This window comes from Loxodonta africana, chromosome 3 (genome assembly GCF_030014295.1).
Source record: "Loxodonta africana isolate mLoxAfr1 chromosome 3, mLoxAfr1.hap2, whole genome shotgun sequence".
NCBI lineage: Eukaryota > Metazoa > Chordata > Mammalia > Proboscidea > Elephantidae > Loxodonta > Loxodonta africana.
Window position 1 is genome coordinate 11,287,901 of NC_087344.1, and position 14,102 is coordinate 11,302,002.

General features: G+C 48.4%; 1 protein-coding gene across 3 annotated transcripts in view; it reads right to left on the bottom strand.

The window, feature by feature from the left end:
• The window catches only part of INSR (insulin receptor), a 180,183-nt gene that overhangs the window by 50,868 nt on the left and 115,213 nt on the right, over positions 1 to 14,102 (bottom strand). For all 3 annotated transcript variants that reach the window (XM_064280453.1, XM_064280451.1, XM_064280452.1), the window contains 6 exons: positions 13,602 to 13,923; positions 9,217 to 9,365; positions 6,612 to 6,756; positions 4,594 to 4,808; positions 3,097 to 3,223; positions 416 to 666 (listed from right to left, as the gene is read on the bottom strand). In XM_064280453.1, coding sequence (XP_064136523.1) covers positions 416 to 666; positions 3,097 to 3,223; positions 4,594 to 4,808; positions 6,612 to 6,756; positions 9,217 to 9,365; positions 13,602 to 13,615 — 901 coding nt within the window. In that variant the 5' untranslated portion in view covers positions 13,616 to 13,923. The remainder of the gene's footprint in view (positions 1 to 415; positions 667 to 3,096; positions 3,224 to 4,593; positions 4,809 to 6,611; positions 6,757 to 9,216; positions 9,366 to 13,601; positions 13,924 to 14,102) is intronic.

Sequence of the window (14,102 nt, forward strand, 5' to 3'; positions counted from 1 at the left end):
CAGAAACCAAACCGGTTGCCATCGAGTCGATTCCGACTCGTGAGGACCCCCTCCCTGTGTGTCAGGGTAGAACTGTGCTCTGTTGTCAATGGCTGTGACCTTTTAGACGCAGGTCTGAGAATGCCAGGCCTTTCTTCCAAGGCACCTCTGGGTAGACTGTAACCTGACAACCTTTAACTTAACAGTCGAGTGCTTAACCATTTGAACCACCCCGGGAGCCTCATGAAGGAAAAAATATACATTCCCCTCAGAAGCCTTGTGGCTACGGCCTCATCCTCTGAAAATATAAACCTCGAAGCCCCACACCTGTAACAGCAATAACCATGCAAAAGAGCGTCTCATATGACATTGCTGTGCCGGCCTGATAATGGCAAGATGTCTGATCCATGTTCAAGTTCATAGTGACAACACTTACTGGTAGCATCTGTCTGGACATAGATGATGTCACTCTTGGCCCCATAGGTCCGGCGCTCATCAGAAAAGGTGACCAAGGTCTTGACAAAGATGGCGTACTGAGTCCAGGGCTTGAGGCCCCGCATCAGCCACCCAGGGTGGGGCTGTGACTTGGGGTCGTTGGACCTCTGGGGCGGGTCAATGTCCACCACCGTCCAGCTGTTGGAACCACAGGCATCCTGCCCGTCAAATTCTGTCACATTCTGATAGGGGCTTCCAAGACAAAACAGGAGACAGTGGTTACCACTTCCTCTGAAAACTGCAGAAGTGGACAAGTTACAAACAGTTACACTGGGCTGTGACCTACTCATCCACCCAATCTTCTTTTTTCTTTATTTGTTGTTGGTGAGAATGTACACAGCAGAACATACACCCACTGAGCAATTTCTACATGTACAGTCCAGTGGCGCTGATCACACTCTTCGAGTTGTACAACCATTCTCACCCTCCTTTTCTGAGTTGTTCCTCCCCATTACCGTAAACTCACTGGCCTGTAAACTTCCTATCTGACCTTTTGAGTTGCTGTTGTCAATATGATCCCACAGAGACAGATCTTAAAAGAGCACAATACTCAAGGCAGATGTTCTTTATTAGTTAAGCTAAACTATTCTTTCGTTTTAAAAAGACTCCAGGTCACTCACCCCATCGGATGGCATAAGGAAAGAGATAAAGGAGAGCCCAAAGAAAAAGCAGCAGCCAGCCCCAAAGTCTCAATTTCCTTATAACAACAACAATAATAGCAGCAGCGACCTTATGAGTTACATTGTTGTTGTTAGGCGCCGTCGAGTCAGTTCCGACTCCTAGCGACCCTATGCACAACAGAACAAAGCACTGCCCGGTCCTGCGCCATCCTTACAATCGTTGTTATGCTTGAGCTCATTGCTGCAGCCACTGTGTCAATCCACCTCGTTGAGAGTCTCCCTCTTTTCCACTGACCCTGTACTCTGCCAAGCATGATGTCCTTCTCCAAGGACTGATCCCTCCTGACAACACGTCCAAAGTATGTAAGACACGGTCTCGCCATCCTTGCCTCCAAGGAGCATGCTGGCCGCACTTCTTCCAAGACAGATTGGTTCGCTCTTTTGGCAGTCCATGGTATATTATATTATGAGTCATATACTAAATCTTGAGAGATGGAACTATTATTAGTATTAATATTAATTCCTAATTAATATTATTAATCACTGGAAACCCTGGTGGCATAGTGGTTAAGTGCTACAGCTGCTAACCAAAGGGTCGGCAGTTCAAATGTGCCAGGCGCTCCTTGGAAACTCTACGGGGCAGTTCTACTCTGTCCCATAGGGTCACTATGAGTGGGAACCAACACGATGGCACTGGGTTTCGTTTTTTGGTTTCGTTTTATTATTAATCATTAATTAATATTAATTATTAACTCTAATATTATCAGTATTACCACCTGGACCGCCGTTGTTGCTGTTGTTAGCTGCCATCAAGTTGGTCCCCAACTCACGGCAACACCATACACCACGGGAGAAAATGCTGCCAGTCCTGCATCAAACCCATTACCAGTTGTAGATCAGGCTACTGTGAACCACAGGATTTGCACTGGCTGATTTTCTGAAACCGATTCCAGGCCTTTCTTCCTAGTCTGTCTCAGTCTGGAAGCTTTGCTGAAACCTGTTCAGCATTATAGGAACATGCAAGCCTTCCCAGACATGAGGTGCGCTGGGCAGGAATGGAACCCGGTTGTCCCACGTGGAAGATGAGAATTCTACCATTGAACCACCAACGCCCGCTCCTGGATTACTACCTTCCTTAAAATTCCAGCCCAGCTGTTTACTCAAAACTACTAGGGAGACTGAGCTCCTTCGCTGAGAATGTCTGTGGAGTCATACACATGAGGGGCAGAATGGAATATTCCTCCAGGAAGTCGGCCAATCTGGATTTCCAAAAGAAACATGTTTGCTTCAATGTCTGGCTTTTGACAAAAAGAAACCTCTTTCAAGTGCTGAAGAGCAAAGATGTCACTTTGAGGACTAAGGTGCGCCTGACTCAAGCCATGATGTTTTCAATCACCTCATATGCATGCGAAAGGTGGACAACGAATAAGAAAGAGCAAAGAAGAATTGATGCCTTTGAATTATGGTGTTGGCAAAGAATACTGAATATCCCAGGGACTGCCAGAAGAACAAACAAGTCTGTCTTGGAAGAAGTACAGCCAGAGTGCTCCTTGGAAGTGAGGATGGCGAGACTGCATCACACACTTTGGACATGTTATCAGGAGGGACCAGTCCCTGGAGAAGGACATCATGCCTGGTAAAGTAGAGGGTCAGTGAAAAAGAGGAAGACCCTCAACAAGATGGACTGACACAGTGGCTGCCCCACTGGGCTCAAGCATAACAAGGATTGTGAGCGTGGCGCAGGACCGGGCAGTGTTTCATTCTACTGTACCTAGGGTTACTGTGAGTAGGAACTGGACAGCACCTAACAACATCAGCATCATACACCACCAACTGGTGAGATGGTAAGATGAAATCTATGAGATCTGTTCAGTGCATAGAATGGAAAATAGAAAGGAACAAACCCCAGAGGGGAAGGTAACTGAGTCACACACAACAGGCACAAAGCTCGCTGACCTCCGATCCCCACACTGCCTCCTAAACTCCTCGCTCTTGTACTTACGCCTCTTTATAGAAAAGCATGAACCCCAGGAGGTCTCGGAAGTCGGGGGGCCAATATGGCTCCCACCTGAGCAAGATCTTGTCAAAAGATGTCCGGATGTAAGAAAATTTAAGTAATTCATTTTCACCTAGAAAAGTAAAAAAAAAAAAAAGCTACATAAGTACAAATGGTTCGTTTCAGGCCACGGCTGGTGACGGCACATTTCCAGGAGTTGCTGTGAGAAGGGAGAGGACAGTCTGACATCTCCTTGCCATTCCGATGTGCCCCTCTCTGCGTGAACATCTCACCCCACTGAGTAGGAACAGGGGTTCAAACACAAGAACCAGCCACGTAACTAGGCCCCTAACGCAAGCCAAATACTTCACCGGGTGCTCAACTGAGTAACAGCTGTCCACTGCAACGCTGGAGGGCAACAGGCCAATCGTTACTGGGATTTGCAAGAGAAACATTCATCTTGACACAAATTTGTCTTGCATACTTACTTTCGAGACTAACCTCAGAAGATCCGACTCCGGTGCAAACGAGCACACACAAACGAAGTATAGAGAGCATGCGGAGGGAGACGTCAGGGTAATCCCCTCTGCCCGGAATCCAGTCCTTTAAGCTCCAACTCCACCTTGCTCTTCCCTCTCTGGGTCCCCATAGGTTGAACCACATTCTGCCGTGAGGAACTAGCTCCTCGTGTGGGTGTTATATAAGCCCTGAGAGGGCACCATTGAGATACCCCTCAGGAAAGAACCTGTGCTGGGGAGTGCAGTTAGCCTCAGCTGTGGGGTCTTCAGGGTCCTCTGCAGCATTTGAGCCAAAGCCTCGCTCTCCCTGGTCAGCACCCACCCATGACTGAGCACAGCCCAGGCCTGACGTTTCTCTCCAACACGGGATTCTCTATGGCAATGTTAGCCTTGGAACTCCCGCTAGGCGTGGCCAGGATGCACTGCGGTCTGAAGGTTCTCCCTGCCCAACTCTTCTTACTTCCCCCTGTCCACTGACAGGGTCAGACCCACCCTGCAGTCTGAAGGTTCTCCCTGCCCAACCCTCCTTTTTCCCCCTTTCGTATTCCACAGACATTACCCCCAGTACCTTGTTTGCACTTCTGACCCCACTTGGAATCTGTTTCCCAGAAGACAAAAACTGACACAGGCATTTACTCATCTTTGAACTCCTCAGCTTTAGCACTGGGCCTGATACATATATAATAAGTAGGTGTCACTCATTTACATATTCATTCACTCACTCATTCCTCCATCCGTCCATCCGTCCATCCATCCATCCATGTAATGCTTACTTGGGTACCTTCCCGTTATCAGGCACCATCCTCTGTGCAATAGGCATAGAGACAAGATGTACAATGCCTGCTCTTAGTATTTCAGAAAGTCTTCCCTAGATATGGCTGTCTTAGCTCACGATGGGGCGGGGACATCCCCTGGGGGCCAGTGTTGGGAGGGCAGCCACGTTCTCTGGTCCATGGGCTGAACAGACCAGGGTAGCACCACTTACAGGATGCCTGATCCCCATTGGTCTTCACGGCAATGTCGTTTCTTTCCTGGCGCCCCTTGGTTCCCGAAACTTCCTCCATCTTATGAATTTCTGACAAGCAAAGCTTGGGGTTATAGTGGAAGAAGAGTTTCCCCCGAGTGATGGTGAGGTTGTGTTTGCTCCAGTCCCATAGCTGCCTTAGGTTCTGATTGTCCAAGGCGTAGAAGGAGTAGTTCCTATAGAAACACACACACATCGAGTCATTCAATGCTCATCTGCTTCAACTCCAAGATGGCGGGACAGGTCTGGGGTCCCTCTAGTTCAGTGCTACGGCCCCAGTTCTTCCCACGTGCTTGGCACATACTCAGTAAGCATTGGTTGAATGAGCAGAGGGGGAGCTGAGGAAATCTTTTTTTAATTTATAAATTTTTTTTTTAATTGTGCTTTAAGTGAAAGTTTGCAGAGCATATTAGTTTCTCATTCAACAATTTATACACAAATGGTTTTGTGACATTGGTTGCAATCCCTGTAATGTGTTGATACTCTCCCCTTATCCACCCCGGGTCCCCTGTTTCCATTTGTCTCATTTTCCTGTCCCTTTCTGCCTTCTCGTCTTTGTGTTACGGCAGGTGTTCCCCATTTGGTCTCACATACTTGACTGAACGAAGAAGCATGTTCCTCGCATGTGTTATCTGTTTTATATAGGCCTGTGTAATCGTTGGTTTAAGGGTGAACTTCGGAAGTGACTTCAGTTCTGAATTAAAAGGGTGTCTAGGGGCCACAGTCTCGGGGTTCCTCCAGTCTCAGTCAGACCAGTAAGTCTGGTATCTTTTTTTGTGAATTTGAATTTTGTTCTACATTTTTCTCCCACTCTGGCTGGGACCCTCTATTGTGATCCCTGTCAGAGCGGCCGGTGGTAGTAGCCAGGCACCATCTAGTTGTTCTGGGCACAGGCTGGTGGAGGCTGTGGTGCTTGTGATCCATTAGTCCTTTAGGCTAACATTTCCCACGTGTTTTTGGTTTTCTTTATTCTCTTTTGCTCTGGATGGGATAGGACCAGTAAATGTATCTTAGATGGCCATTTTCGAGCTTTTAAAACCCCAGATGCTACTCACCAAAGTCAGATGTAGAACATTTTATGAATTATGTTATGCCAATTGACTAGATGTTCCCCAAGAATGAGGAAGTCTTTGCAGCCAGGAAAGTGTCTGAACTTGGTCTTGAAGGGAGGGGTAAGATGGTGGTGGATTGAGATACAGGTTTTGCAGAGGGGAAGGATCAAAGACATGGAAGCAGCTGAGTGCAATGCAGGCCCACCAGGGAAGAGCAGATAAGCCTGTTCTGGCCTGAGGACAAAGGAAACGAGCCTGTAAAAGCTACAGTGGGCCAGTCCCTCAAGAACACCACATGCTAGACTGAGAATGTGTGGCCCTTCTCAGTAGGCAGAGGGAAACCACGGATGGTTCTAGAATAGCTCAGTGACTTGACTGTTCCTTCCAGTGATTAGCGGGCTACTCAGCGTGTAATGGGTGGGGTAAGGGAAGTGTCCAGGCCTGTTCTGTCCAGTACGAGAGCCACATGTAGCTCTTGGGCATCTGAAACGTGGCTACTCAGAACTCTCGTTGTTGACAGCTGCAATCCAGTTGGCCCCTAACTCATGGTGACGCCATGCACAATGGAACGCAATACTGTCCGATCCTGTGCCATCCCCGATACCAGTTGCAGATCGGATCATTGTGATCCATAGGGTTTTCACGGCTGATTTTCAGACGTGGATCACCAGGCCCTTCTTCCTAGTCCGTCTTAGTCTGGAAACTGTTCAGCATCATAGCAACATGCAAGCCTCCACTGACAGATGGGTGGCGGCTGTGCATGAGAGGCACCGGTTGGGAATCAAATTCAGGTTTCCTGCGTGGAAGGTGAGAATCCTACTACTGAATCACCACTGCCCCCATAACCGCCAATGCCCCTAAATGTTTCTAATTCACAAAATTCATTGTCAGCACTCTGGCCACAAACTCAGAACCTGGCCCACATACCCGACTTCTAGGCTCTCTCCTCGAATCAGACGTAACTTCCGGAAGAAGGAAAGTGACACGAGAGCGTAGGATCGGCGAATTTTGAGATACCCTGAAATCTCTTCAATGAGACCTAGGTTGGCCTCTAGCTCAGCTGCCAGGTTGTCTAGGGAAAAGAGAGAATATTTAGTAGGTTTCTACGGAAATATTTTCATTGTCCCATAATCATCCTAAAAAAGAAAAATCAAACCCATAGTCATCAAGCTGATTCCAACTCATAGCGACCCTACAGGACAGAGCAGAACTGCCCCATAGGTTTCCAATCTTCACATGAGCAGATTAGCACGTCTTTCTCCTGTGGAGCCACTGTGTGGGTTCAAACTGCCAACCCTTCGGTTAGCAGCTAAGCTCTTAACAACTGCACCACCAGGGGCTCCTTGGAGTCAACCTACAGGCTGCAAATGAGCTCTGCTCAAAACCCACCATGCTTAGAACACAACTGAAGTCCTTACTGTGGGTTCTGCTGTTGTTGCTCTTAGTTTTCGTGGAGTCGGCTGACTTATGGCAACCCCATGTCCAAGAGAACCAAGTGTTGCCCAGTCCTGTGCCATGTTCATGATTGTTGGTATGTCTGAGTTCATGGCTGTGGCCACTGTGTATTTTGAGTGCCTTCCAACCTAGAGGGCTCATCTTCCAGCACTGCATTAGACAATACTCTATTGTAACCCACAGGGTTTTCATTGGCTCATTTTCAGAAATAGATCACCAGGACATTCTTCCTAGTCTATCTTAGTCTGGAAGCTCTGCTGAAACCTGTCCACCATGGGTGACCCTGCTGGTATTTGAAATACCAGTGGCGTAGCTTCCAGATCATTGCAACATGCAAGTCACCACAGTATGACAAATGGAGAGGTTTTTTTTTTTTTTTTTTTTGCCACTACTTGACTTTATGCTATACATTGATTTATTTGTAAGCTCTGCCATGGTAAGGACTTTGCTTTGTTCACTGTGACTATCTAATAAATGTTTGCAGAATAAAGAGACATACAGGATGCCTTTTTCCTTATGACAGCATTTTTTTTTAATAGGATTAAAAAAAAAAGCTTTATTGTGATGAAAATGATAGTTTTTCTTAAAACATAGTCTGCAAACTCATATAACAGAACTTACTACTTGATTGTTACAAATTCCAATTCCTGGTATACCACCGTCCACTGCAGCATTATTCACAACAGCCAAAAGGTGTTAACATCCCAAGTGTCTACCAACAGATGAATGGATAAACAAAATGTGGTCTGTCCATACCATGGAATACTACTCAGCCATAAAGAGAAACGAAGTCCTGATATATCTGTTATGGACTGAATTGTGTCTCCAAAAAATGTATGCAAACTGGGCTAGGCCACGATTCCCAGTATTGGGCGACCGTCCCACCATTCTGTCATCTGATGTGATTTCCCTATGTGTTGTAAATTCTACCTCTATGATGTTAATGAGGTGGGATTAGGGGCAGGTATGTTAATGTGGCAGGGGGACCAAGAAATAAGAGCCAGGAGAAGAGCACATCCTTTGGACCTGGGGTCCCAGTACTGAGAAGCTCCTTGACTGGGGAAGCTTGGTGACAAAGACCTTCTCCCAAAAATGACATAGGGAGAAAGCCTTCCCCTGGAGCTGGCACCCTGAATGCGGACTTCTATTCTCCTAAACCGTGAGGGAATAAATTTCTCTTTGTTAATGCCACCCACTTGTAGTCTTTCTGTTATAGCAGCACTAGATGACTAAGCTAACAACATGGACGAACCATGGAAACATGAAGTCAGCCACCAAGGGACAAATATTGTATGATCCCACTATATGAAGTAGGCAAACGTAAGAGATCAAAGTTACCAGGGGTGGGAGGGAAGGCAAAAGGGAGAGACACTGTTTGGGGGCGCTGAGTTTCTGTAAACAGTGTGGGAATAATTTGGAAAAAAATAGTCACAATGTTTGTATAACATGATGAAAGTAATCAACGTCACTGAATTGGACATGTAAAAATTGTTGAATTGGCAAATACTTTGTTATATATATTTTTACCACTGGAAGAAAAAAAAAAGAGAGAGAGGGAGAGAGAAAAAAACAAATTCCTACATGCCCCAAATCCAAACATGGACGAGCAGAACCTCTGGGGGTAGGGTCAGGACTAGGCTGTTGATTTCTGGTTTTGAAGCAAACGCCTCCGTGGAGTCCAACTAATGAGAGAACCACTGACGGATGGTGTTAAAATCACCTCTTTGAGTTTCATATTCTTTGCCCAGCCATCGGAGTCCCTGGGTGGGACAAATAGTTAAGTGCTCTACCACTAACTGAAAGGTTGGTGGTTTGAACCCACCTAGAGGTATCTCTAGGAACGAAGTCCTGGTGATCTGCTTCGGAAAGGTCAGAGCCTTGAAACCCTATGGAGGAGTTCTATTTCACACACAGGGGGCTGCCATGAGTTGGAACTGGCCTGACGGCAACCAGTGGGGCAGTGTGGTGCCCAATCATCAGAGAGGTTTTGGGTTCGGCTGTTTCCCTCTTGCTCCCGGGCACAGTGGAGCTCAGCAGGTCCCTGCCTGCCCGCCCATCCGCTCCCCAGGGGACTTACTGCCTCCTCGGATGTTGATGATCAGGCTCCCGTTGACCACGGTGCACCCCCGGAGCTCCTGGGCAGACGTCACCGAGTCGATGGTCTTCTCGCCCTCCAGGAGGTGGCAAACCTTGGGGCAGGGGCCCAAGCATGGGGTGCACATGAGGCTGAAGAGAAAGCACAGCAAAGAGGTCAGGGGAGGCACAGGGGATGCACACAAGACCCCCCACCCCCGACCTGACAGATGGCATGCTCTGCAGGGTCCCAAGTGACAGGACTTTATACCGTTACCCTCTGGGCCGAGTTTCTCAACTCCAGTGCTAACGACATTTGGGCCTGGAACATTTTTTTTTTACGGGAGACAACAGGTTTTTCTTGGTTTTTGTTATCAGGGAGGAAAACACCTTTAATTTAGAGCTAATGTCTTGTATTAGATGTGTCGCCGAAGCGAGCACTAAAGCTAATGTCTTTTAAACAAATGTCTTACCAGCAGACACTAATAGCCACTCTATTTCCAGCATTAAAAAAAAAAAAAAAAAACAGAAATGAAATCAAAAGGAATAGAATCATTTTCCCAACCTTCGTAATAAACTGGCAAAAAATAGCTCCATCTGGCAGGCAAAGGTGATTTACACAGTCCTATTTTTAGCCAACAAAGCCATTTGATAGGCTTTATCAAAAAAAACAAGCAAAACAAAACGTACGTACTTTGCAGGCTTCGCAAACACTGAAAGAGAGGCCCCCAAGACCCAAAATAAAGGCTGTTTTCCTTCCCACCCTCCCCACCCAGGGAAATAAAATTTCCCGCCAGAACATGCTCGCTTGGCTAATTCTCAGGCCTTGAAGAGAAAGATTTCCTACGTAAGCAGGTCAGCTGCAAGGCCCTTCAACGTGCGTCTGTTTCTGGTTTGTTTGGTGTTGTTTTGTTTTTGTAAAGCTCTCCATACAAAAACCAGGAAACAGATTTTTTTAACTTGGTTATGACCCCGAGACACTGAAATAGCTCCTCAAAGAAGCTAACGGTATGAACAAACGGCCTTCGGTGTGGCAGTGGAAACCTGACTCACCACCAAAGGGAGAAAACACGGCTGTCTCTCACCCAAATGGTAGGAAATGGTTTGATTGCACCATCCTTCGGAAAACAACAAAGCCCTGAGAAGAATCTGGAAGGGGGGTTCTCCCTGTTGGAGACAGTGCATTTGGGTTCACGCGCTGCAGAAAACATCAGACATGAGGGCAGTCCAGTCCACACAGAAGATTCTGGGGGAAACCAAGGACTCGACATCTTCTGTCTTGAAGTTAATCACAGCAAGCTTAGAGATGGGGTGTGTTGTGTGCCCACACAGCAGCACCTTCTCTGTCAGCCAGCATCCGCTAAGGCAGCACTTCTTACCTGGGACTGGGTCTGCTAACCAAAAGGTCAGCATTTCAAATCCACCACCTGCTCCTTGGAAACACTATGGTGCAGTTCTACTCTGCCCTATGGGGTTGCTATGAGTCAGAATCAACTCAATGGCAATGGGCTTAGAGACACTCACAGCTGTCATAACTTTAGGGGTGCAACTGGCATCGGGTGGGTGGAGGCCAGGGATGCTGTTCAACACCCTAAAAAGAACAGGATACCCCCAACACAGAGAAGGATTTGGCCCCAAATGTCAACACTGCTGAGGTAGAGAAACCTTGCAGTAATCATTTGGGAAAAAATTTTGAGTTCCATTCCTGCTCACACTCTACACCAGAATAAACTCCCAGTGGGTTGGACGGTGTAAATCCGGGTGATTGTCCAACTTCTGTGATTCTCCAAACCAGTCAGTTTGTGTATTTAAGCGTGGGCAGCAGCCTAGGACTTCAGTAGGTCCTGATTACAGGACCCAGAGGGGTCAATGGAATCCCCCAACCCAGTGGGTCTCAACTGGGGATGCTTCTGCCTCCCAGGGGACACTAGGCGACATCTGGAGACATCTGTGGTTATTAAGACCTTGGGGCAGTGCAGCTGGCATCTAGTGGGTAGAGGCCAGGGATGCTGCTCAGCGCCCTACAGCACACAGGATGGCCCTGTCCCAGAGAATTACCCAACAACTGTCAACAGCACTGAAGTAGAGAGACCCTGGTCCAAGGAATGAGTTTAAAGACGTCATCCACTGTGAATCCTAAGAAACCCATTGCCGTCAAGTCAATTTTGACTCATAGAGACCCTACAGGACAGATTAGAACTGCCCCATAGAGTTTCCAAGAAGGGCCCAGTGGATTTGAGCTGCTGACGTTTTGGTTAGCAGCTGCAGCTCTTAACCACTACGTCACCAGTGACTCCTAAAAGAGACACAGTCAAAAACAGCATATTCCTCTTCCAGAGCTGGAGCCCCTGCGGACATGGCTGGACAAGGCGGGACCTCTTCCTGGCTTTGGAACAGCCAGCCACGGAGCCAGAGGCAGCCCATCATTCATCCCCGGCCACCATCAACGACTCCAAAGTCGTCAGTGACATGCCATCCAAGTCTCTCTTTCAGGCCAGAGACATTCATTTCCCAGCTGCTGGTGGCTCACTGCTCGCTCACAGCAGGAAGCTGACCTCGGAAATGCAACCTGACCACTGTGCAGCCCATAACCAGTAACGGGTCAGTGCACAGGTACAAAGGCTTGTCCTGGGTCTCGATCCAGGGTATCTCTGCAGGGCCTTCCCTCCTCCAAAGCCCCTCGTGGAATCACCTGAGGGCTTCGCTGGAGACTGCATTGCAACTCAACGTTTCCTGGTGCCCAACCCTGCTTCCCGCGCTCCTCACAGGCATTGCTTCCAAGAACTCGCCCCATTTGACCCCCTGCTGGAAGATCCCTATCTCAGAGTCTACTTTTAAGAGATCGGCCCCAAACAACCACTTGGGTGGCAGGGATTGCACCCATACCATACCTATTGCTGTTGAGTTGATTGCAACCCATAGCGACCCTACAGAACAGAGTAGAACTGCTCCATAGGGTTTCCCAGGCTATAGTCTTTACAGAAGCAGTCATCCATATCTTCCCCCCGTGGGGCAGCTGTTGGGGTTGAACTGCCGGCCTTTCAGTTCATGGCTGAGCACTTTAACCACTGCACCACCAAGGCAGGGACTGTAGTCCTTGCAATCGCTGCTTCACCAGCTGTTTGTTGGGGTTATTTGCCATTGAGTAGACCCCTGATTCATGCGACCCTAAGTACAACAGAACAAAACGCTGCCCGGTCCTGTGCCATCCCCATGATCAGTGGCAAGCTGGACCGTTGTAATCCGTAGGGTCTTCGCTGGCTGATTTTCAGAACATGATTGCCAGGTCTTTCTTCCTAGCTGAAACCTCAGCTGAAACCTGTTCTGCATCCCAGCAACACACAAGCCCCCACTGATAGACAGGTGGTAGCTGTACATGAGATGCACTGGCAGGAACTGAACCCAGGTCTTCCACGTGGAAGGTGGGCATTCTACCACTGCACCACCACGGACCCCATGACCAGGCAGTCTAGGTAGCAGCTAATATGGTCAGGGAGACAGAAGGCTAAGACATACAAGGAGATGTCTGAAGCGTTATAGTCCCGGGGATGAGATAGGAAAGAGTCTGGGCCCTGAGGTATGCGTCCAAGGATGAAGAGGGGTCTGGAAGGGAGAGGTAAGCTCTGGGATTAATATGGTTGGGGCGGTCCTCGTGTAGAAGCTAGAATTGCGGACCGTGTGGGGCAAAACAAGAACCGCCTTTGTCACCCTGCCACTTCAACAGAAACATTTTATGACACTGATCCATTTTTTCAGTCTCCTCAATCCTCTAAGGCAGGAGTTGGCAAACTCTGGTCCATGGGCCAAATCTGACCCACTGTCTGTTTTTGTAAATAAAGTTTTATTGGGACACAGACACAGCCATTTGTTCACATAGTACATATGGCTGCCTCTGTGCTATAACGGCAGAGTTGAATAGTTGCATCAGAGTTGAATAGATCCCATGGCCTGCAAAGCCAAAGATATTCACTAGCTAGCTCTTTAAAGAAGAAATTTGCCAACAACTAACCTAAAGCCCAGGAACAAAAAGAAAACATCTCGGTGGTGCAAATAGTTAACATGCTTGGCTGCTATCTGAAAGGCTGGTAGTTCGAGTTCACCCAGAGATGCCTTGGAAGAGACGTCTGGTGATCTACTCCCAAAAAACCAGCCACTGAAAACCCTATGGAGTGCAGTTCTACTCTGACACATTGGGGCCGCCGTGAGTTGGAGCCAACTGGACACAACTGGTATTGGTACCAAGGGACCCCGGCATTCTGTCATCAGCGGCCCCCTCGCTCAAAGCCCATTAACCTGAAGTTTACATGCAGTTCTAACTGGCAGCACCACCATCCTTCACCCCCGGTCCCACCCTCTTTACCGCCCCGCAGACCCACGCTCAGAACTCACTTGCTGGAGTTCATCGTGTATCCAGAGGGACACTCGGGGATGCACTTGTTGTTGTGAATGACGTACTGGTGGCAGCCCTGCCTCCGTGAGTTCTTGCATTTGTTGTGCAGGTCCTGGCAGAAGCTGAAGTTGACGCAGCGCCAGTCCTGGAAGTGGTAGTAGAGGGGCGGGCAGGTCTCCACGCACCTGCCGTCCAGGTAGAAGTTGCGGCAGGCCACGCACTTGGTGGGGTCGTCGGGCTCGGAGCAGTTGCCCAGACACTCACTGTGGCAGCACAGGCCTTCAGCGGTGCAGCCGTGAGACTTACAGATGGTCGGGCAAACTGGAGAGAGACGGAAAACAGCTGGTCAGTGGCTCTGCCCGATGCACGTCTGCACGGGCAGCAATCCTGAAAGACTTCCCAGTGGACCTCAATATGCCACTGGGTTCAGGAGTGAATGGCAAGCAGAACAGTAACTGCACTTACCACACGCCACGCATTGAAGCCCCCCAAACCAGTAA